A 23,675-nucleotide genomic window follows, 5' to 3' on the forward strand; every position below is an offset into this window, starting at 1 on the left:
ATGCCAGTCATAAACCTTCCACCAAACCACTGTCTGACCAGATGTGAGTGGTGACAATGGACATTATCCCACACAACAACATACTTGTTGAGTTGGCCTCCACCCCTCTCATTCTCAGGGACAAATGACTAGATGTTGTGGAGGTTGCACTAATGGTTTTGAGAATTTTCATTCTGATCCGAGAAAAGCACCAAAGCGACTGAGAATCATTGAGCATTTAACTGGATTTATTTGAATCAAAGATAACAAGAAGAAGTAAATTATCTGAGTCAGTAGAATCAGAGGAGAAGTTGAAACAAATAAACACAAAACTAGAACCCAACCAGAAAGCGAGAGAGAGCAAGAAACTGATTTCAGCAGGTGATTTACTTCCTGTTTTACTTCTAAAAATGGCTACGCTCCGCCCACACAGGACAGGCCAAACAGGAAGTGTTGGAGCTGTCACACCTCTCACATGGTGAAAATCAGATGACCACTGAAGGTTATGACTGTCATATACCGATGAACTAGCCCAGAGACGTACAGTCACCTGATCTCCAACCTCTAGAAGCAGTGAGGCTCCATTAGAGGCGCTTGGCCACCCCCCAGTTGATTGACTTTCATATGCAAGAGAAATTTTCTCTTCATTCCTGAACAAGAAAGCACCTACAGATGCGCTGTCACGTCCTAGTACTTTCCAGTCAAAGTGGTAGACTCCTCTCACTGGTGCAGTGAAAATACCTGTGGGACATTTGTTTTTGTTAAATGGAAAATCAGCTGTTAGAACATCTGGAACATCAGCCTGACATCAACATAGCTGAGAAGTGACATTCAGTGTTATTACCTGTGTTTTTGTTGTAGGCATTTCCAATGTTTGTGACAACATGTTTGAAGATCAGAGTAGTGTGGCCATTGAAGGGTCCAGTATTTCCATCACCTTGATCCAGCAGAGAGGCTGAGAAAGCCACCTGTGTGACTGAGAGAGAGAGAAAATTCATTTTAAACTTCCTGTTTTAGAGTTAGACTCTTCGCACAAAAGTGACCATGACAAAAACTTTACAGCTGAAAGCGTTTCACTGTCACAGAAGAAATCAAACTCTGTCAAACTGAAATTTGATTGAATCTATTTCAATCAAACTCGTCCTTTAGATCAGACAGGAAGGTATTTTGTAGCTTCTGCCAAGACAACAAACTGTGTTACTCAGTGTTTTAGTTGCATCTTGGTTTGTGCTTCAGACAAACATGAACTCAGTTTAATGTCATTCAGTAAATTAGATGCAGTAATGAACTTAATGTGTGTTCTGAAGCTTAAAGAGTGCTTTCACTTTGATGACCTGCAGAGAGTGGGGATACACCTGTAAGCAACACCTCTGTTAATCACAGATAACAATCACAAAAATCCTCTACTCGCTCTCCTGCTCCCACATTATTAGAACTACAAACATGGCTGCAGTTTTTATTTATTGCAATATCTGAGAGTCAATATTTTACGGTTTGGACTGGCTGTAGTTTCAAATACTAATTTGTGGTGGTGCTTGGACTGTGGTGCCGTGCGAACGTGGAGTTTTAGGCTTAAAATTAGAAACTGGTTGAAGGACGTACAGGCAGACAAACAAAAATCATCCATTCAAAACATTCTGACATCCTGTTGCCGGTTTCACACTCATCAGTATTTGACTACTCAATCACTTGGAGTAAATCAGCAGTACTGACTCTAAATTGTAATTCATATATTGTAATTTTAAATTGCTATTGGGAAGAGTTGTCACCATTAAAATTATGATTCTGCTTAAAAAAAACTACACCGATACCTAATAAACCCTCTCTTAAAATCATCACTGGTAGGTCTAAAAACATGACGGTGGTCTACAACTACCAAATTTGTATCACTACTTCTGATCCAATAGATTAAAAATTGATTAAACCAAGCTTATTAGACAGCTCTTGGCTGGACCTGGAACAAATTTCTAATCTGCCTTTCATATACTCCAGTATCATGACTTAGTTATCTTAATTAATTCCCATCAGGCTGGGAATTCTTAAAAATAAGAATTTCAAGTCTTCACTTATCCCATGTAAATGAACACCCATTAGGAACAATCCAGGTCATAAAAGGAAGATATGAAAATGTCGAGTCATGAGTAACATGTCATAGTCTAGAACATCTTATGTGAAACTGAAACTTGAATTAAAATATGGAATCAGCAAAAGTAATTTTCTTGAATATCAGCAACTGAAAGCCTTCATGTGAAAAATGTGAAATGTGTCTGAAAATGTGTCAAATATAGAGATATTTCAGCATTTCTATATTTCAGATTTTGACACAGTACCATGTTGCTGCTGCTGCTTCATCTGGTTGGCCTCAGTCCTCTGGTTCTGCAGTTCAGTCTTCAACTTTCCTGCTTGTTCTGAGAAAAATGTGAAATTGTCCTTGAGCACAAACTAAAGACATTTAAACACAGTGACACCACTTTATGGACAGATTATAAATTGATGAGCCAAATGTGAGTCAATTATCTGCACCTAACATTTCTACAGAGCAGAGCCCACACCTCCAGCAGAGCTTCAACAGCATCCCGAGGGAGAATGGCAACATTGAGTCAGAATGGACCATGTTCTGCGCCATCATTGCTGAAGCCATGGCCCTGAGCTGTGGTCGCAAGGTGGTTGGTGCCTGTCGTGGTGGCAACCCCCGAACCAAATGGTGGACACCGAGGGTGAGGGGATAGCCACCAGGCAGAAGGAAGAGTCCTATTGGGCTTGGTGAGCCTGTAGGACTTTGGAGGCAGCCGATAGATACCCACAGGCCAAGCGGAACGTGGCTTGGGCAGTGGCTGACGCAAAAACTCGAGTGCTGGAGGAGTTCGGAGAGGCCATGGAAAAAGACCTTTTGATTGCCCCGAAGAGATTCTGGCAAACCATTAGGCGAATCATGAGGGGAAAGCCGTGCTCTACCTGCACTGTGTATAAGGCAGGTGGAGCACTGCTCACTTCGATTGAAAATATTGTTGGGCAGTGGAAGAAACACTTAAAGGACCTCCTTAATCACACTGGCATGTCTTTTGAGGAGGAAATATAGTCTGGGGATGAGAGGAACTATTCGTCTATCTCTGGAAGTGAGGTCACTGAGGCAGTTAAACAACTCCTTGGTGGCAGAGCCCCTGCGGTGGATGAGGTCTGCCCTAAGTTCCTGAAGGCTCTGGATGTTGTAGGGCTGTCTTGGTTGACACGCCTCTACAATGTTGTGTGGAGATCAGGGGCAGTACTTCTGGATTGGCAGATTGGGCTTGTGGTTCCCATCTTTAAGAAGGGGACTGGAGGGTGGGATTCAACTATAGGGGGATCACTAAGTCCATGCCAGGGTGCTGGAAAGAAGAGACTGTCTGTTAGCTGAATCTCAGATACAGGAGGAGCAATGCAGTTTTTGACCTGGTCATGGAACACTGGACCAGCTCTTTATCCTTTCAAGGATACCTGAGGGTGCATGGGAGTTTGCCCAACCAGTCTACATGTATTTTGTGGACTTGGAGAAGGCGTTTGGCCTTGTCCCTCGGGGTGTCCTTTGGGAGGTGCTTCAGGAATATGGGGTTATCTGGCTATTGCTACAGGCCATTTGATCCTTGTAAGACCATTGCTTGGTCCACTTAGCTGGCAATAAGTCAGACTTGTTCCCAGTGGGTGATGGATGCCGTCAGGGCTGTCCTTTGTCACCGATTCTGTTTATAACCTTTTTGTAAAGAATTTCTAGGCATAGCCAAGTGGCAGAAGGCTTTCATTCGGGTGGTCTCAGAATCTCATCTCTGCTTTTCACAGTTAATGTGGTGCTGTTGGCTTCATCAGGTGATTGCCTGCAGCTCTTACTGGAAGGGTTTGCAGCCGAGTGTGAAGCGGTGGGAATGAAAATCAGCACCTCCAAATCTGACGTCATGGTCCTCAGCCTGAAAATGGTGGAGTGCCCATTCCGGGTGTGGCGCAAGTCCTTCCCCAAGTGGAGGAGGATCTCGCCCCTTTAAGTATCTTGGGGTCTTGTTCACGAGTGACGGGAGAAAGGATGGGAGATCGACAGACAGATTGTTGCTGCACCTGCAGTGATGCATGCACTGTACCGGTCCGCCGTGGTGAACACAGAGCTTAGCTCTGGCTTGGCTTAAAAGATAGGGTGAGGAGTTCGGGCCAGCTGAGAGATATTAACTCTCAGCTGGCCTTTAAACGCCTTGGTGTACGGATAAGCTGGAGGAGGTGGGTAGAGATATGGTGGGCTGAGCTTCTGTGCTTAGGCTGCTACCCCTGCAACCCGGCCCCGAATAAACGGAAGAAGATGGATGGATGGAAGGATGGATGGATGGCTTTCATACAGTACCTTCTGACAGCTGCTTCAGCTGGTTCATCTCAGTTTTCTGACTCTCCAGCTTTGCTTCTAGTTCTGAGAAAATACCATAGAAATAAAAAGAAAAATCTCACTGACAGCACACAGTAATTCACAGGTTTTTATCTATAAGTAGGAAAGTAACTGTGGCTCTCATTCTGTTCATGCTACACTGAGCAGTGGCCTCCTCCACGTCCCCACATCCTCCACCTCCACCTCTTCTTTATCCACAGTCTGTGAACTCTGGCTGTCCACTCTGTGTTTTCTGAATGTATGTAAAAGATGGCCACTAAAGCTTACCCCAGATCACTGGAAGAGTGATTTGGGTTACATTCTGCCATGTCCCGTGTGTCATTTTCCTGTCTACTCTCCACTGTTCCTCCCCCGATAATGACTAAAAATGCCTGAGGAAAAAATATAAGATTTGAAGGCTAATCTTTTGGTCATATGTATATCCAGAACTCACATATACTTTTGGAGATATTCTCAGCTGCAACATTAAAAAAACCACCTTGTTGGAATATTGATGTTACACAGCTATGTCTTCATCCATGAAGAGTTTAAAAAATCTGGATGTCTAACAAGTAAAAAGAGCAACTTATATCTGCAGGTAGAGATATAACACAGACTTTAAATGATGGTTAGAATTGTTGTATCAGCAGAAACTGGTGTTTAAGTAAATGTTGAATTATTTAAGCGGAAGCGAATGGATGGATGGATGGATCAGAAGTAGTGATACAAATTTGGTAGTTGTAGACCACCGTCATGTTTTTAGACCTACCAGTGATGATTTTAAGAGAGGGTTTATTAGGTATCGGTGTAGTTTTTTTTAAGCAGAATCATAATTTTAATGGTGACAACTCTTCCCAATAGCAATTTAAAATTACAATATATGAATTACAATTTAGAGTCAGTACTGCTGATTTACTCCAAGTGATTGAGTAGTCAAATACTGATGAGTGTGAAACCGGCAACAGGATGTCAGAATGTTTTGAATGGATGATTTTTGTTTGTCTGCCTGTACGTCCTTCAACCAGTTTCTAATTTTAAGCCTAAAACTCCACGTTCGCACGGCACCACAGTCCAAGCCCCACCACAAATTAGTATTTGAAACTACAGCCAGTCCAAACCGTAAAATATTGACTCTCAGATATTGCAATAAATAAAAACTGCAGCCATGTTTGTAGTTCTAATAATGTGGGAGCAGGAGAGCGAGTAGAGGATTTTTGTGATTGTTATCTGTGATTAACAGAGGTGTTGTTTACAGGTGTATCTCCACTCTGTGCAGGTCATTAAAGTGAAAACACTCTTTAAGCTTCAGAACACACATTAAGTTCATTACTGGATCTAATTTACTGATTGACATTAAACTGAGTTCATGTTTGTCTGAAGCACACACCAAGATGCAACTAAAACACTGAATAACACAGGTTCTTGTCTTGGCAGAAGCAACAAAATAACTTCCTTTCTAATTTTAAGGACGAGTTTGGGATCCTCAAAAATAGATTCAATCAAATTTCAGTTTGACAGAGTTTGATTTCTTCTGTGACAGTGACACGCTTTCAGCTGTCAAGCATTTCTTTCATTGGAGATTAAAGTTTTTGTCATGGTCACTTTTGTGCGAAGAGTCTAACTCTAAAACAGGAAGTTTAAAATGAATTTTCTCTCTCTCTCAGTCAAACAGGTGGCTTTCTCAGCCTCTCTGCTGGATCAAGGTGAAGGATATACTGGACCCTTTAATGACCACACTACTCTGATCTTCAAACGTGCTGTCACAAACATTGGAAATGCCTACAACCCATACACAGGTAATAACACTGAATGTCACTTCTCAGCTATGTTGATGTCAGGCTGATGTTCCAGATGTTCTAACAGCTGATTTTCCTTTTAACAAAAACAAATGTCCCACAGGTATTTTCACTGCACCAGTGAGAGGAGCCTACCACTTTGACTGGAAAGTACTAGGACGTGACAGCACACACACAGGTGCTTATCTATTCAGGAATGAAGAGTTCATTTTTCTTGCATATGAAAGTCAATCATCTGGGTGGTCAAGCGCCTCTAATGGAGCCTCAGTGCTTCTAGAGGTTGGAGATCAGGTGTCTGTACGTCTCTCAGCTTATTCAAGGATTTATGAAAATCCAGATAATCATAACACCTTCAGTGGTCATCTGATTTTCACCATGTGAGAGGTGTGACAGCTCCAACACTTCCTGTTTGGACTAACCTGTGTGGGCGAAGCTTAGACATTAGATAAACAGGAAGTAAATCATTTGCCATAATCAGTTTCTTGCTCTCTCTCTCTCTCTCTTTCTGGTTGTGTTCTAGTTTTGTGTTTATTTGTTTCTACTGACTCAGATAATTTACTTCTTCTTGTTATCTTTGATTCAAATACATCCAGTTAAATGTTCAGTGATTCTCTTCTCTTTGTCCTTTCTTTGAGTCGGCTCTTCATAAAGTGCTGCTCCTCCATTAGGTCCTGACTATTTTCTATAAGTTGGTAAACTGCATCGTTTTTTATTGGCTCCACTGTCCTGTGTTGGTCAGTCTGTTATTTTGGTGACTGCTGGCCCACATGTTTGCTTTTAACTAGAGATGGCACGATACCACTTTTTTATGTCCGATACCGATATCATAAATTTGGATATCTGCCGATACCGATATGAATCCGATATAGTGTTTTTTAATCAACAAAACTGTTTTTTAAATATCTTGCTGCATTTTGTATAAGTTCATACTCAAGTTTAAAACAACAACTACACTAAAGCTATTCTGTTATACCTGTATGCAAAAAAAAATATTTCATAGTTCAGCAATACTGATCAATCTAATAAACTTAAACCTACACCATCCTCCCTATTCTGGTATTTTAAAGAGTACTTAGCGTAAATATTAAGCAACCTAACTAATAGGGTTCCAACTCCCAGCAACAACAAAAATAAATAAATAAAAAATAGGGAACCACCCCTCATGCTCCACCTCATGATGCTTAATCGACGTAATCAACCTTAATTTGATGCAGTGTGGAAAAAAATGCACAGAAATCAATTATTTTTCAAGAAATATTAAATAGATTCAACATCTTTCTTCAACAAAATTGCAGACTGCACAGATGGTACCTTCCCAAAGGAAAAAGTACTATAGCTTACTAGGGTATATATATTAGACTTAATAGTTACTATGTACAGTAATTGACTTCTATTCATTTTACATCAAATTAAAACTTTGGGTGTCAGATAATTATTTATTAAAAGCTCTTTCTGGTGCAAAGTGGGCCAAAAGCAAACTAGAGACACGGACTCGCGACAGAAAAGCCGATCAGCTGATCGTTAAGCAGTTTCATGATTGAAGTAGCAGCCGGAGAGCGAGAGGCAGTCGCTCGTTAAGCTTGACGCAGGAATGCTTTACAAACATTCAGAGATGGACTTACACACTTGCTTTACTTCTCTCGGGATAACTTTGTCGGAGATGAAATGCCGGGTTGCTAGCGAAGCTCCAAATGCTATCCAGACCACCGACAGGTCCCGCATGCCACAGCCGCTCTATCACGTGATGCATACTGCTCCGACGTGCTAACGTTCTGAGGTGAGTTACGGCGTGTTGCAAGTTTTGTGAGGTGCTTTCGTGATATTTAATGGATCGGATTACATTTTTTATTTTTCTCCGATATTCGATCCAGTAATTTAGGTCAGTATCGGACCGATACCGATACGTAATATCGGATCGGTCCATCTCTACTTTTAACTGGAGTCTTTCCTGTTAAGTTTAGCAAAATCCAACAGTTCCTCTTTTTTCTCTCCTTTGATAATCATGCAGGTGTTTTTCTTAAACTCTTAACAGATGTTAAACCTAATCTGACTATCATGATAAAAATGTAAACAGCTGATTTAGTTTGATATAAAATGTGTGTCAGTGCTGTGGAGGAATGTTTCCTTATTTTTCATCCAAATCCAGACACAGATAACTGACTGTAAACTTACTCGGGGTTATTTCTTTCTATTCTTTACTTTCAAAATAAAAGCATCATTGAACTAACGCTGTTGATTTCTTTATGTGTTTGATCACTACCCACAGCTCGAGATCATAGGTGAGGGTAGGGATGTAGATCGACCAGTTAATTGAGACCTTTGCTTATTCACTCAGTTCTCTCTTCACCACAACGGATCTGTATAGTGTATTTATCACTAACCCTTCTGTTGATCTCAGAGATGAGATACTACCCAAGTGAAAGCCTTGCACCGCTTGGCTAGCTAGACATTGAAAGAAAAGCCTTCCTCTATGGAAGACGTGTCAGTGGAAATAGGGAGGTCCTCAAAGTATTCCTTTTTTTTTTTGCCTGTCCCGTTTGGACCTTTAGCCATTGTTGTCTGAAGGCCAAGAAAGATGCCAAGTGGATTTACTTTACCAAGTGGATCATCATGGCCTTGCCATATTGGTCCATTTGATTGACCTTTATTATAATTATGTATTTATTTTATTTTCGTTTTTTAAAGACGGGACAGACATGCCTGGGGGATAGGACAGGGAGAAAGAATGAAAGAAAGAGAGGGAGAGAAAGAAAAATAGAGGGGAGAAGAGATGGTGAGAAAGGGGGGAAGAAAAAAAAGGAAAGCAAACAAAACACCTGGATCATCTGTATGGAGATAAAAAACCAAAAGAGAAAACAAACAACAAAGAGCAACATAATAAAAACAACACCATCACAATAAACTAGCTAACAGTAGATAACAGTAGATTTTACCTGTTGAGAATGAAAAAAGAAAACAAGCAGAAGAAAACGAAAGCAACATAATAAACAACATCACGATGATCTATAGGAATATAACTGTAAATACTAAATATTAAACATTATTGTGCAGCACGTAAGATCAACAGCGCACAGTGTGCTTTGAGGTAGGAGCCAAAAAGGGTGTAGTTTGTGTGTGTGAGCACCCTGTTATCATGGTTCCGAATAGGTAGATATCTTCAGCGTCCTCGATCGACAGTCCCGCCAGGCACACGATCCTCCATTTCTGCCACCCGTCCATCGTGTATCCGGCAGGGAAAGTCCCTCCAGGACACTCGGGCTCTCCCGAGCCCAGACTTGTCATTGAGAAAAGGATGTCAATAGCATCCAGAGACCAGTTGATCAAATCCATAATTCTCTTTAGGTTTTAGAAACAGACTGTGAGAGTGTGTTCCAGGGAAAGTAATACAAAGAACACGAGACTAGACAAGGACACAAGAGGCTAAGCAGGGAAGCTAAGGGAGAGGAGGAGAGGAGAAAAAGGGCATACGCCTCCTCTGAGAGCCATTTGTTACATTATGCAGAGCTTATCCTTCACTTTGGACCACTCATTTATTTTTATTTTCAGTTGTTACAGACGGGACACACATGGCAACAACTCCACTTCATTGTTAGTCCATTTAAAAAACGTGGTGCTTTTCCTCTGCCTTTTGCAGCAGTTTCAAAGAGCCGGAAAGTAAATAAACGGCAGACAGAAATGAGGCAGGTCAAATTGTCTTGTGTTTCACACATGCACTGTACTGGAATGTAAGTGTTTTCGGCCGTTTCAATGTGGACACACAACTCTGTGAAAACAACTGAAAACGATAGTGTGGACGCAAAGCGTTTTCAGACGAACGCGCCGTTTCCAAAGTTATCCGGGCTATAGCCTCAGACTATGCTCTTTGAGCGCAAAATTGATAACATTTCGGAGAGGCTCATGGACCCCCAATGGGTGATTGAGAGACCAGTGACGGACATTTGTGGTGGTGGGTCTCATTAGCAACAGGGATGAGACCAACTACAGAAGTGAGGTGAGACGCCTGGCCACGTGGTGTGCTGACAACAATCTCTCTCTGAATGTGGAGAAGACGAAGGAGATTGTTGTGGACTTCAGGAGAATGCACACCCAACATGCTCCTCTGACCATTGACGGAGCGTCTGTGGAGAGAGTGAGCAGCACCAAGTTCTTGGGTGTGCACATCACAGAGGATCTCTCCTGGACGTACAACACCACAGCACTGGCCAAGAAATCACAGCAGCGTCTCTTCTTTCTCCGCAAACTAAGAAGAGCAGGAGCTCCAGCCCCCATCATGCACACTTTCTACAGAGGCACCATCGAGAGCATCCTGTCGAGCTGCATCACTGTGTGGTTTGGAGCCTGCAATGCGTCCTGTCATAGAACCCTCCAACGCATAGTGAGAGCTGCAGAGAGGATCATTGGTGTCTCTCTCCCCTCCCTCCAGGACATTTACAGCACCCGTCTCACTAAAAAAGCCCTTTGCATAGCGGCTGATCCCACGCACCCAATGCAAAGCTTCTTCAAGCTGCTGCCATCGGGGAGGAGACTGCGGAGTCTCCAGGCCAGGACCAGCAGGCTGAAGGACAGCTTCATCCATCAGGCTGTCAGGAAGCTTAACTCCCTCCCGATTCTGCCCCCTCTCCCCTCTTCTCCTCCACAGTCTCACTGAACTCTGTCACACACACACAAACACACACACTCTCTGACTCACTCACTGGCCTGCACCAGTTACCAGTCACTTTGTGGAGCATTGGACTGCCATTACCTCATAAGACTTTGTTGTTACACTTTCTCTTACCGTACATTACTAAATCTCCATTTGCACTATTTGCCTATTTGCACTACTCTGCCTGGTTTACACTCAATGTCACTTACCCATTATATTGTATATTGTATAGCTTTCTTGTTATATGTAAAATTGTATTTATTTAAATTTTTACTTTTTAATTATTTTACTTGCATTTTTAATCACTTTTATATTTAATTATATTTAAATGTTCATTTGCTATTTATCTAGGGATTGAGAGTAACGCAATTTCTATTCTCTATATGTCCTGTACATGTGGCAGAATCGACAAATAAAGTTGACTTTGACTTTGACTTGACATTTAGATCGACTGTAAATTCGACATGCAGTTGTTCGCACTACAGGAAAACACCATCATTTCATGTGGCTACCATATCAGCGCCAACCGTGGTCTCAAGGCTGGAGCTTAACAACAAATTCTTCCCTGATAACAGACTGTTTAGACTCTTTGCCGCCATCTTACGCACCCCCATCCTGGACTCCAAACGCCTTCGAAGGCTTCCAAGGCCGAGGTCAGACGGCAGGTCTAGGCCCAGTGCTGGATTAGTAGCGCATGGCAAGATGGTTGTGTCTAATCAGCTCACTTCTCACCCCCTTACCCATCCCGTTGCTTGTCATGTGCTTCATGGTGTTGTGATGTCAAGATGTATGTGCTCTCTGTGCAGAGGAATTTTTTTTGTTTTCTGACCTCCCACAAGGAGCCCAGTATGAGTAGAGGTCTCTTTTTTCCCTCCTCCATTTGCCCATTGTATTGTACATTTCAATGTTCTTCCAAATTACTACCTGTCTCCGACCTGTCTGTGCTATGTATGTATGGTTGGTTGTCCAATTCCACTGCAGGTGCAAACTTGCATGTGACAAATAAAGGTCTGATCGATTGATTGATTGATTGATTGATATTTACGTGTTACCATAGCGACCAGAGACCCTTAAGGGGCAGAGAGGAGTATGTTACTCTCATTGTTGTTGGCGTATTTCAGGAGGACCCTGCTGATAAAGTTACACAATTACACAGTGAATTCGCGTTTATTATTATATTTACAAACTAACACTGTCTTGGTCGTATAATTTTATTTTGTTGTATTTATCCGTGACACCTTAATGGTCGGTGAAAATATTGTCGGACATTAAACCGGTCCATGCCGCAAAAAAGGTTGGGGGCTGCTGACGAGAAGTAAACACTCGTGCAACCGAGCTGACACCGGTAGACCGCATACGAGCTTTTAAAAACTATGCTCAGGTGACTTTAGCTGCCACACGGTTTCCGTAGTGTAGTGGTTATCACGTTCGCCTAACACGCGAAAGGTCCCCGGTTCGAAACCGGGCGGAAACATCATTTATTTATCTTATTTCACTTTATTTTTTTCATTAATTTGTCTTCTTTAAGTAACCAAACCATATGCCATGCAGTCGTGTGGTCTTGGTGCGTTGTGGGTAACAAGTGAAACAAATATTAACTGACTGTGTGAAAACTGAATTGTCCGACATGTGTCCCTGAACGCGACCCGTACTCAGGAAGCACGCATGTGTTGCTGCAGCTGTTGTTTAGCGCCGTGTTGCAGTACGTGCTTAAAAAAACTATGCAGCCACAGACTTTCTAACTCTTACCAACCACCGATGTGTTCGTTTTCTGCTTCAGCTGTAGGTAAGTGCTTGTATTTCTGCCCTCGGAGCTTCCGTCCACCCGCCGAGACAACCCACAGTTAGCTTTGCAGTCCTAAGCTAACGTTAGCGCGGATGCCGATGTTGGTGTTTCTGCAGCTCCATAAACTCAACAGGAAACTCAGGGAGTTCGCTTTTAACATAAATCTGTGAAGCTAACCTTTCACCCCTGTCCCCACGACATGCGCAAGAATAAGCGAAGAATCTAAGATTTTCAAATACCTGAAATCCGCTGGTTTGGTGCAGAACTGCAGCCTATTGCGGCAAAGAGTAATGCAGCCATTCCAGGTGGAGTAAAAGTTTAATTTGACGCCAGGGAGGATAAATATTGGAGAAAACAATTCAATGAAGAATTCAAGATTAAATCTGTTCGTTCATTTTAAAAATTAGACTAGGAAAATCCCATATTCATACGAAAATTGTCATATTTTAGCAATTTCTTAAAGTCAAAGTCAAAGTCAACTTTATTTGTCGATTCTGCCACATGTACAGGACATACAGAGAATAGAAATTGCGTTACTCTCAATCCCTAGATAAATAGCAAATGAACATTTAAATATAAAAGTGATTAAAAATGCAAGTAAAATAATTAAAAAGTAAAAATTTAAATAAATACAATTTTACATATAACAAGAAAGCTATACAATATACAATATAATGGGTAAGTGACATTGAGTGCAAACCAGGCAGAGTAGTGCAAATAGGCAAATAGTGCAAATGGAGATTTAGTAATGTACGGTAAGAGAAAGTGTAACAACAAAGTCTTATGAGGTAATGGCAGTCCAATGCTCCACAAAGTGACTGGTAACTGGAGCAGGCCAGTGAGTGCGTCAGAGAGTGAGTGTGTGTGTGTGTGTGTGACAGAGTTCAGTGAGACCGTGGAGGAGAGAGGGGAGAGGGGGCAGAATCGGGAGGGAGTTAAGCTTCCTGACAGCCTGATGGATGAAGCTGTCCTTCAGCCTGCTGGTCCTGGCCTGGAGACTCCGCAGTCTCCTCCCCGACGGCAGCAGCTTGAAGAAGCTTTGCATTGGGTGCGTGGGATCAGCCGCTATGCAAAGGGCTTTTTTAGTGAGACGGGTGCTGTAAATGTCCTGGAGGGAGGGGAGAGAGACACCAATGATCCTCTCTGCAGCTCTCACTATGCGTTGGAGGGTTCTATGACAGGACGCATTGCAGGCTCCAAACCACACAGTGATGCAGCTCGACAGGATGCTCTCGATGGTGCCTCTGTAGAAAGTGTGCATGATGGGGGCTGGTGCTCCTGCTCTTCTTAGTTTGCGGAGAAAGAAGAGACGCTGCTGTGATTTCTTGGCCAGTGCTGTGGTGTTGTACGTCCAGGAGAGATCCTCTGTGATGTGCACACCCAAGAACTTGGTGCTGCTCACTCTCTCCACAGACGCTCCATCAATGGTCAGAGGAGCATGTTGGGTGTGCATTCTCCTGAAGTCCACAACAATCTCCTTCGTCTTCTCCACATTCAGAGAGAGATTGTTGTCAGCACACCACGTGGCCAGGCGTCTCACCTCACTTCTGTAGTCGGTCTCATCCCTGTTGCTAATGAGACCCACCACCGTTGTGTCGTCCGCAAACTTGATGAAGAGGTTGGAGCTGTATGATGGAGTGCAGTCATGGGTCAGCAGAGTGAAGAGGAGGGGGCTCAGCACACATCCCTGCGGGGCCCCCGTGTTTAAAATGATGGTGCTGGATGTGTTACTGCCGACCCGTACTGCTTGAGGTCTTCCGGTGAGGAAATCCAACAGCCAGTTGCACAGTGAGGTGTTGAGCCCCAGCTGGACCAGTTTTTGAATGAGCTGTTGGGGGATTATAGTGTTGAATGCTGAACTGAAGTCTATGAACAGCATTCGAACATATGAGTCATTTTTGTCCAGGTGTGTGAGTGCTGAGTGGAGTGCAGTGGAGATGGCATCATCGGTTGAGCGATTGGGCCGATACGCAAACTGGAAGGGGTCCAGGGAGGGGGGCAGGACAGTCTTGATGTGCTGCATGACTAGTCGTTCGAAGCACTTCATCAGGATGGGAGTAAGTGCAACAGGACGGTAGTCATTAAAGCAGGAGGGAGATGACTTTTTTGGGACCGGAATGATTGTGGTGGCTTTAAAACATGTGGGGACGACAGCCTGGATGAGTGATATGTTGAAGATGTCTGTGAAGACATCAGTGAGTTCCACTGCACAGTCTCTCAGTACACGACCAGGAATGTTGTCAGGACCCGGAGCTTTACGTGCATTGATCCTGCTGAGGGATCTCCTCACGCTGTCCGGTGACAGAGTCATCACCTGGTCACCAGGAGGGGGTGGGGTCTTCTGTGCAGTGGTGCTATTTTGGACTTCAAAGCGAGCAAAGAAAGTGTTCAGCTCGTTCAGCAGGGGGATAGTGCTATCACAGGTCTGTGGTGGGGGCTTGTAATCTGTGATGGTCTGAATGCCTCGCCACAGGCTCCGTGAGTCTCTGCTGTCTTTGAAGTGATGAGATATTTTCCTGGAGTACTGTCTCTTAGCCTCTCTGATGCCACGGGAAAGGTTGGCCCTAGCTGTCCTCAGGCTTGCCTCGTCTCCATCTCTGAAGGCAACATTCCGAGCTTTCAGCAGCCTGTAGACCTCTCCTGTCATCCATGGTTTTTGATTGGCCCGGACAGTTATGGTTTTCGTGACTGTTACATCCTCAATACACTTGTTGATGTAGGCAGTAACAGTCTCTGCGTACTCCTGGAGGTCAGTGGTGTTGTTATAGGTGGCAGCCTGCTTAAACATGTTCCAGTCTGTAGTATTAAAGCAGTCCTGTAGAGCCTCTGAAGACCCCTCTGGCCACACTTGTATCCGCTTACGAACCGGTTTGGTCACTTTAACGAGCGGTCTGTAAGCAGGCATTAGCATGACAGTGATATGGTCTGAGGCGCCGAGGTGGGGGAGGGGAAAAGCTTTGTAAGCTCCTCTCTCGGTGGTGTAAACAAAGTCCAGTGTGTTATTTCCCCTTGTTGGAAAGTCAATGTGTTGTTGTATTTTTGGAAACACGCACTTTAAGTCTGCATGATTGAAATCCCCAGCCAGGATGAGAAAAGCATCAGGATGGGCTGCTCACTGATGTGCTGGTACAGTTCATTCAGTGCCTCATTCCTGTTGTTGACATTGGAGGAGGGAGGGATGTACACAGCGCACAGGAGTATGGCTGTATATTCCCTCGGTAGATAGAATGGCCGGCACTTAATAACCATAAACTCCAGCACTGGTGAGCAGTGTTTGCAGACCGCAACAGCATCGCGACACCAGGCATCATTGATGTAAACACAAAGTCCTCCCCCGCGGGTCTTACCTCCCGCGACGATGACTCTGTCAGCACAGTAGCATGTTAGCTGGTCGAGCTGAATGGCGCGGTCCGGGACACTGTCGCTGAGCCATGTTTCCGTGAACACAAAAGCACAGCAGTCCTTTACGTTCCTTTGAGATGAACGTAGCAGTCGGATGTCGTCCATATGATGCATATGCAAGAAAATCTGCAAACAATTGAACCATGATGCACTTTGACCCTTTTTTCTTAATGAGCATTAATGCCATTGTAACAATCATTTCAATGTTTTTTTTTAAGAGGTAAAAGTAAGTATACTTAAGAATACTGTTAATGCATGTTACTGTTGTTATTAGATGTCAATAAAAACTGAGGGGTTTTGCTTGTATGAAATCTTTATTTGCTTCTTAAAAATATGAGCCACACTCACAGTCGTGACAGAACAACAAAAGGATAACAAACTTGTCTTATTTGCACATTTTCTTAAATGTGCAAACAGCGCCTTCACAGCACGCTTATGGCCACAATTATGTTACACCCACAGTGATGATAACTACTTCAGAGAATAAATAGGAGAAGCTAAGAAAGATGAGCCATGAGTCCATGTGCTGGACTTTGAACGCTTAAAATATTAGTGGGCGGATCGATCCAAATATCGATGATATTGAAACCTATCATTGTATTGATATTGATCGATATGAGCTTAATGCGACTGATACTTTAGTTTCTGCGGTTTCATCAAAGAGGCAACCTGACTGTCTAAGTACCGCTGCAGCACAGAGCAGTCATCTAACTGAAGCACGTTGTTTAAAGAAAAACATTTAGTGCAAATGAAAATTCACCAAATATAATATGGCTCAGGTTTGATTGAATATAATTACCCTTTTGTGTTACCTGTGAAAGTAGATGTGCTGCAGACTTAAACATTTTATAATTTATGTCCTGGGTTTTAACTAATTCATAATCCAAAGGAAAAATCCCCCAAAAACACTTAATGGTCATGAAAATTTATTCAGATCTGGCAATTTGATGATGAATCACCCTTAATTATTAAAACAAGTATTAGTATAATTGATCCTGGCCCTGTAGTTTCTTGCTATCGGCTCATTACCAAATCTTGCAGTACTGCATGCCAGTAGTTTAAAATAAATTAGTTTCTCAGTGTACTGTGGATTTGAAGTGAACACAACTCATGTGTGTTTTACTGTTTAAAAGATAAAACTGAGTTCCTGAACACATCTTTTACATCAATTCTTTTTTTCCATTAAAATACTTTAAAATACAAAACAGTAAGCTAAAGTAATATTTTTACTTACAGTAAAATATTCACCAGCTGAAGTAAAACGTTATTGCAGGTTGAGCTTTAATAATTTCTGCACTGTGCATTATCTCGCACAACCTTTTTCTTGAAGCTGCATTAGTGACACATTCACACAGTATTTTGGTGTCTGGTATCTGCTGATACTGCAGTGCTCTCTGTCAATATGTAAAATCCTCATGACCTTAAATCTATTGACTTGTGTTGTCAGACAGTCTTTCTTTTTACTGATTTGTGCTGATGTGTACAAAATGAATATTTTCCACTTTCAAAAGCGGGAAGAAAAGAGTGCGGCAATCTGTGCTACGCAGGCCTTAAACAGTGTGTGCACAGTACAATTAGCTCAATGTACTGTGCACAGAAAAGAATAGAGAATAGATAAAAGTATAGCTTTTCTTATGTCTTTTTTATACTCTTTTCTTTATACTTTGACTGCATTTTATTTTGACTTTGCACTTAAACCACTTAGGTGTGGCATATTTTAAACTAATTTTCAAATTCTTTCTGTAGTTTAAGATAAGATAACCTTTATTAGTCCCACATGTGGGAAATTTGTTTTGTCACAGCAGAAAGTGGACAGTGCAAAGTTAAATTGCAAAAATTAGAATTCAATACGAATAATATACTGAACACAACTGTATAGAATAGAGTAGAATAAAATTAAATACTATACAGTAGAATACAATAGAATAAAATAATCCAATAAGATTCGTTTCAATCCTAACAATAGGATAAAAATAGAATACAAATGATATATACAACTGAGTAAACATACAAGTTTTTAGAAAAAGAGTATTGCACTTAGTGTTATTGCACGTGTGTGGGTTTGTGTGTTTGATCAGCTGTAAAAGTCTTTGTTGTGGAGTCTGACAGCAGTGGGGACACCGTGGGTGCCGCAGCCACCAAAGGAGCTGCTCAGTGCTGTCAGAGTCTCCTGCGTGGGGTGGGAGATGTTGTCCAACAGGGATGACAGCTTAGCCACCGTTCTCCTGTCACTCACCACCTCCACTGGGTCCAGAGGGCATCCTAGAACAGAGCTGGCCCTTCTGATCACCCTGTTCAGTCTCTTCCTGTCGCCAGCAGACCACACCATAAAAAATAGCTGAGGCCACCACAGAGTCATAGAAGGTCTTCAGGAGTGGGCCCTTCACTCCAAAAGACCTGAGTCTCCACAGCAGGTACAGCCTGCTCTGCCCTTTCCTGTAAAGGGCGTCCTAATTATGAGTCCAGTCCAGTTTATTGTTCAGATGAACACCAAGGTACCTGTAGCTGTCCACAGCCTCAATGTCCATACCTTGGATGTTCAGTGGTTGCAGTGGAGGATGTTTGTGCCTGCGGAAGTCTAAATGGTAGAACATGATTGCAGAGTCTAATTGCTAATATGTTAGTTATAAAAATTATGAGAAAAAAAAAGATGAGAAAGAAAGAAACTCAGAATGAGCAGAGCTGCTGTAGCAGGCTGCCACACACGGGGGCGCCGGAAGCAGCTAAATGAAGCTCCAAAAACGTATTTTTAGATTTTAAGTCTGTGTTACTCTGTTTTTATTAAGCACGGTTTAACTCTATTTTACAAGTGCTCAATATTTTTTAATGCATACATCACATGGATTTTGATGAAATCAGATCCTGTTGCTTTAAGATTTTTCTAAGCCTAAATAATTGAAACTGTTTTGTCTTTACTTACAGACTGAGAAGATGTGGCAGTGAAGATGATGCCTTCAGATAATATCTTGTTTTCTCTACAAGAAAGCTGTCTAGGAATCTAGCCAGGTGCCTGAGCAAGGACCAGGATTTTTGACATAATCTAGCAGTTTCTAATGACTTTGGGCTTTAAATGTCAATATGGATGGCATTGAGGAGAGCTACATCTGGGAGCGCCGCATTGCCCATGGCATTAGGTATCAAAAAGGAGCAGTCCCCTTCCCAGAATTGGTTGATATTGGTCTGGAGTTCAATGCGGCACTTGAAAGGAAGGAGAAGTTGGATCAGAGCCTGCTGACGAATAGTGTTATGCTGGAAATTTGTCAGTTTGCCAAAACAGTGAACAGGTCTGAGAAGTATTTCCTGTTCGAAATGCTGGAGTTCAACTTCGACCTTGGCTTTGACATAAACAATGACAGTCTGTGCTACATCTATGCAGTTCGTGTCCACAACAAAATTAAACACCTGAAGGAGCAAATAAAGATGAAGCCAAATAGATGGAAAGAAACATTTCAGTTGCCAAATCCAAGTGTTTTAGCCGGGTCCAAAGAAGACGTGTCAGGACGATACTGTCCTAAATGGAACAAAATTGCTGATAGTTCAGTGCTCACTGTCTCCAGCAAGAACTGTCAGTCTTCAGACAACCACGAAGCTGAAACTACCAGAGATGCTAGCAATAAATACACTGTAAAAAAACAAGGAGGAATCCGTTTAAGAAAAACACTGGGCGCTAACCCTTTCTGTGCACAACTTGGTGTGACCCTAGCTATTCGACCAAGTCACGCCCCCAAACAGAAACTGGACCCAAGTCTGCTCACCAACGGTGTGATGATAGAGATGCTTGATTTTTCCCGAGTGCTGTGTGGAAAACACACTTACCTAGTTTATGAACTGGTCAAGCACAACTTTGGTTATGCTTTTGATAAACCTCAGTTCCGAATGTGTCTAAACAGGGTGATAGAGAGAAAATACACCTGTCTGACAGCTGAGGACAAAGACACTTTCAGAAAGGAACTTTTTAAGATCCCGGCTGAGAAGAATAAATTGGAATATAAAGGTAAAAAACGAAAAACACCTGATGCAGATAACCAAGAACTGGAAGCACAAATGCTGGCCACCAATAAAAGACAAACACGGAAGCAGCAGGCTAGCAAAATGGAGGAGATGAGGGAGGATGATTTGTCATACATGTGTCCTGTTGAGTTTGAGACTGAATTGCAGTCAGAAACAGAAGCTGAGCCAGAAAATGTGGAACCTGAAAGTTGTTTGTCAGGAAAAGAGGTAGAAATGAATGTGCTGCAGGATGTAAAGCCAGAAGAGGAAGAAGTCTTCATCTCACCGATGCAGCCTCTGAGTTATGGCCACAAATCTTCTTTGTCACCCACACAGACAAAGGATGCAAGTCAAGAATCGTACTGGTGTCTGTTCTCTGAGGGAAGATGTGCAGAAACCCCAAAGCAGAGGCTGTGGCTGAGGCGCGCCGCTCGCACACAACAGATCCTGATGTCAAGCCGAGTCAATGATATGTTCGCCCACTGCAGAGAGATCGGATTAGACTTCAACTTTTGCTCACCAAAACGGAGCTTAGATCTACAACTGTTGACCAACTGGGTAATGTGGGAGGTTTTCAAGTTAGGAACTGCTTTGTCGAGGAGTGTACGCAGTTTTTTATTTGAAATTCTCTTAAACAACTTTACTCTTACGCTCCAAGATGAGCAACATGAGCGCAATTTCTTAGTTTACATGATGGCAAAACATAAAAATCTTGTGAACCACCCGAAGAGTCAGAATATGGATTTTCTCTGCAAGCCTTTCAAACTCCCTGAGATATACCACATGGTTGATGTGACCAGCAGTTTTCAGACTCAACAGGAACTCCAGAGTCAAGGGCAGAAAGGGTTAGATTCATCAGATTCAGCAAAGAGGGAAGAAGCTGAAAAAGAAGAACACCCTTTTTGTAAAAAGTTGGGTCTAAATCTTTGGTCAACCGTAGAACGCCCGTCAGACCAGAAGCTTGATTTGACCATCCTGACAACAGGCGCTGTGCTTGAGATCTTCAGCTTTGTAAAGGAGCTGTGTGGTGAGGCCCGCAATACTGTTAATGACATCCTTGAGCACAATTTTGATCTTCATCTGCAAAGTGGTGAGACTGAGGCCGCGCAGAAGATCCAGAGATGGTACACAACACAGAAAAGCTTGATGAAAAAGCAAAACATGTCACCGAAAATCAACAGGTGGTTAAATATGATTGTCCCGCTGAATGGCAACTTGCAAGAGATTCCACACTCACCAACCGAAGATGGGGACCCAGATCTAGAAGGGGAATTGGATGGCTTTGGTGGATTTGTCAAACGCTTTGACTACCAGAACTGCAAGGAGATCGGACTGGACCTCGACCTCAGCTCCAAATCAGAAACCAAAACGAAACTTGATTTGAAGGTTCTGACAAGAGGAGTTTTGTTTGAGTTGCACCAATATGTGCAACAAAATTACAACCGATACGTTCCTGCTCTGTATGAGATTCTGGAGTACAACTTCGACCTGAGCTCTCAGAGCCACCGGAAGGTCGAGTTCGCCTGGTCCATCGCCTCACAGGTCCTAGCCATGACTGGCAAAAAATGCAGAAAAGGGGATTACCTGACCAAAGTTTTTGAGCTCCCTTTCGAGGCCCCCAAGTTCCCTGAGTCTTCCCAGGTGGTCTTTAAAGAGGAGCCGAAGGATGACTTTGGCGAGCCGGACCTTAATAATGACAATGATGACCTTGTGTTTGTCCGAAAACTGAAGCCTGTTGATATGGAAGTCGAGATAGAATAAAGTTCTAGCTGCTGTTTGTATTTCAAATGTCAGTTTTCAGGATAGAGTTGCGACTGAACTGCTTTATATCTACCAGGTTAAATCAGTTAAATTCACCTTTACCCATTCATATAGAAATGGGGATCCTCTTTCTGTTTCTGTTCAGCATGTGCCTAAAATCCAACTTGACCTTAACCCTGGTGGGCATAAAGAGGATGAGACTGCTTGATCGAGTTTTGTTTTGGTCTATAAAGTGGCAAAAAACAGCTCTCGCAATCACATTTTTCTTTTTTTAACTGTTGACATCTTGGGATTACTTGTAGCAAATATCTTTTAACTTGAAGAAGAAATACTTGCATTTAAAAAACTGAAACTTGATCATGTTTGAATTCAGTCAGGAAGGCCAAATACATTTTTAGGATGTGCTGCAGGTGTTTACAGGGGCAGGAAAAATAAAGATTCTCTAACTTGATTTCTTGAAATCAGAGTTTAATGTTAGTGCCCAGCAGATCCAGCTGTGTCTCAGGATGTGGGGTCTTTGCAGTCTTAGACGATAAAGGTTCTAAAATGTGAACGACGTGTTACTGCTGGGCCTCCTCGACTGGTTCAGTGCTGCTTTAGAGTAGAGTAGAGTTCTTTTGCTGTAGAGTTCTTTTGCTTACCATTAGGTGCGTTACGACTGGAGTGTAACAGAAAAAAGCGGTGCCACTTTTTTTTTCTCCAAACGAGGAAGTAGACTATCCACGTTAATGTAAACCGGTCGAAATTCAACCATCAGTGACGTGAGTTAAAGAGGACAGAATGAATGGTCACGGCTGGCATTGGTATTTAATTGTTTTGACTGATTCGTGATGTCACCTCCGTCATTTAATAAAATGTGAAAGAAAACATTCCACCTTAAAATTTGGTCAGTGTTCATTATTATTTGTCTCTTGACTTTATTTCAGTAGTAAAGATCAAAAGTCGGTGAAATATCCTGTTATTGTAAAAGTTTACATAAAGCCGCGCTCACTGCTGTGGTTTAATGTTCACGTCGCTCATTTTCTTGATTTACATGAAAAAAAGAAAATGAGTTTTGAGCTTTCGAGTCATGACCAGATGTTTTGGCAGGGGGTACAGATGTTCCAGTTCATATTTTGTTTATTTTATATGTGAAGGAAAATCAGAAGTCATCATTTTTAACTTTTATTGGCAAACCAAATTTATTCAAAGATTCAGTGTTTTCTAGCTTTTGAAATTGTCTGTGTGCAAAATATCGGTTTGTTAGTCTGGTCAGCCCTTAAAAAGTTGGTGGATACTTTTTTAAACTTAGTTTTTACATTAAACGTGACATGCATGGCCCAGGTAAATAAAAGTGATCACAACATGCACATTAATGGGACATCGAGTGCTCTTGAAGTTCTGACTGCAGGATTGTAGCTTGCAGCTCCTGCCCAGGATGTTAAATCTTTTATTCCTTACTAAATATTGTAAATGTGTTAAAAACACCTGTTAAAAATGTTGAAACCTGCACAAACATGTGTGGACTTGTAATAAATCACAAATGTGCTTCAACTAAACTAATGCAGCTTGCAGTGTGCTGTCACAATAATTACAGGCTTCCAGTGGATTATATAACCAACCCTGCAGATTTGAACTGATGGAGTCAATTTGCATTTTAAGTGATTCAATTCAAAGTGTAAAAATAACCCAATGAGACTAATTGACTTGTAAACTTTCATTAGTATATCCTCACATGATGGGTACATTAATTTTTAAGTTGATCATTACACCATATTTAGTCAGGCTTTTTCAGGGCTTCCCATCATGCACTCTGTCATGGCCCATTTATCCTCTGCAGGCTGCAGCTGGGATGCTTTTGGTCTCAAATTAAACAGGTGTCACTCATCAGTTCCTCTGAAAGCCTTCAGGACATTTAATAAACAAAGGAGAGGAGATGAAGCTGCAGTGTTTCTGTTC

At 42.3% G+C, this 23,675-nt stretch overlaps 2 protein-coding genes and 1 non-coding gene across 3 annotated transcripts; 2 read left to right on the forward strand and 1 right to left on the reverse strand.

Moving 5' to 3' along the window:
• Positions 1-393: 393 nt before the first annotated feature.
• Positions 394-12,990, reverse strand: LOC113030974 (complement C1q-like protein 4). The gene is made up of 6 exons (XM_026182787.1): positions 12,824-12,990; positions 4,340-4,402; positions 2,310-2,387; positions 824-955; positions 524-720; positions 394-438 (listed from the first exon to the last, which is right to left on the reverse strand). The coding sequence occupies exons 1-6, from the start codon at positions 12,882-12,884 to the stop codon at positions 394-396; spliced, it is 576 nt and encodes a 191-aa protein (XP_026038572.1). The 5' UTR covers positions 12,885-12,990.
• Positions 12,200-12,272, forward strand: trnav-aac (transfer RNA valine (anticodon AAC)). The gene has a single exon. It is a non-coding gene; the product is annotated as a tRNA-Val (tRNA).
• On the forward strand, positions 12,331-22,643 carry LOC113030116 (uncharacterized). The gene is made up of 2 exons (XM_026181263.1): positions 12,331-12,584; positions 18,909-22,643. The coding sequence occupies exon 2, from the start codon at positions 19,065-19,067 to the stop codon at positions 21,735-21,737; it is 2,673 nt and encodes an 890-aa protein (XP_026037048.1). The 5' UTR covers positions 12,331-12,584; positions 18,909-19,064; the 3' UTR covers positions 21,738-22,643.
• The last annotated feature ends 1,032 nt before the right edge of the window (positions 22,644-23,675 follow it).

The sequence above is a fragment of the Astatotilapia calliptera genome, chromosome 10 (genome assembly GCF_900246225.1).
Source record: "Astatotilapia calliptera chromosome 10, fAstCal1.2, whole genome shotgun sequence".
NCBI lineage: Eukaryota > Metazoa > Chordata > Actinopteri > Cichliformes > Cichlidae > Astatotilapia > Astatotilapia calliptera.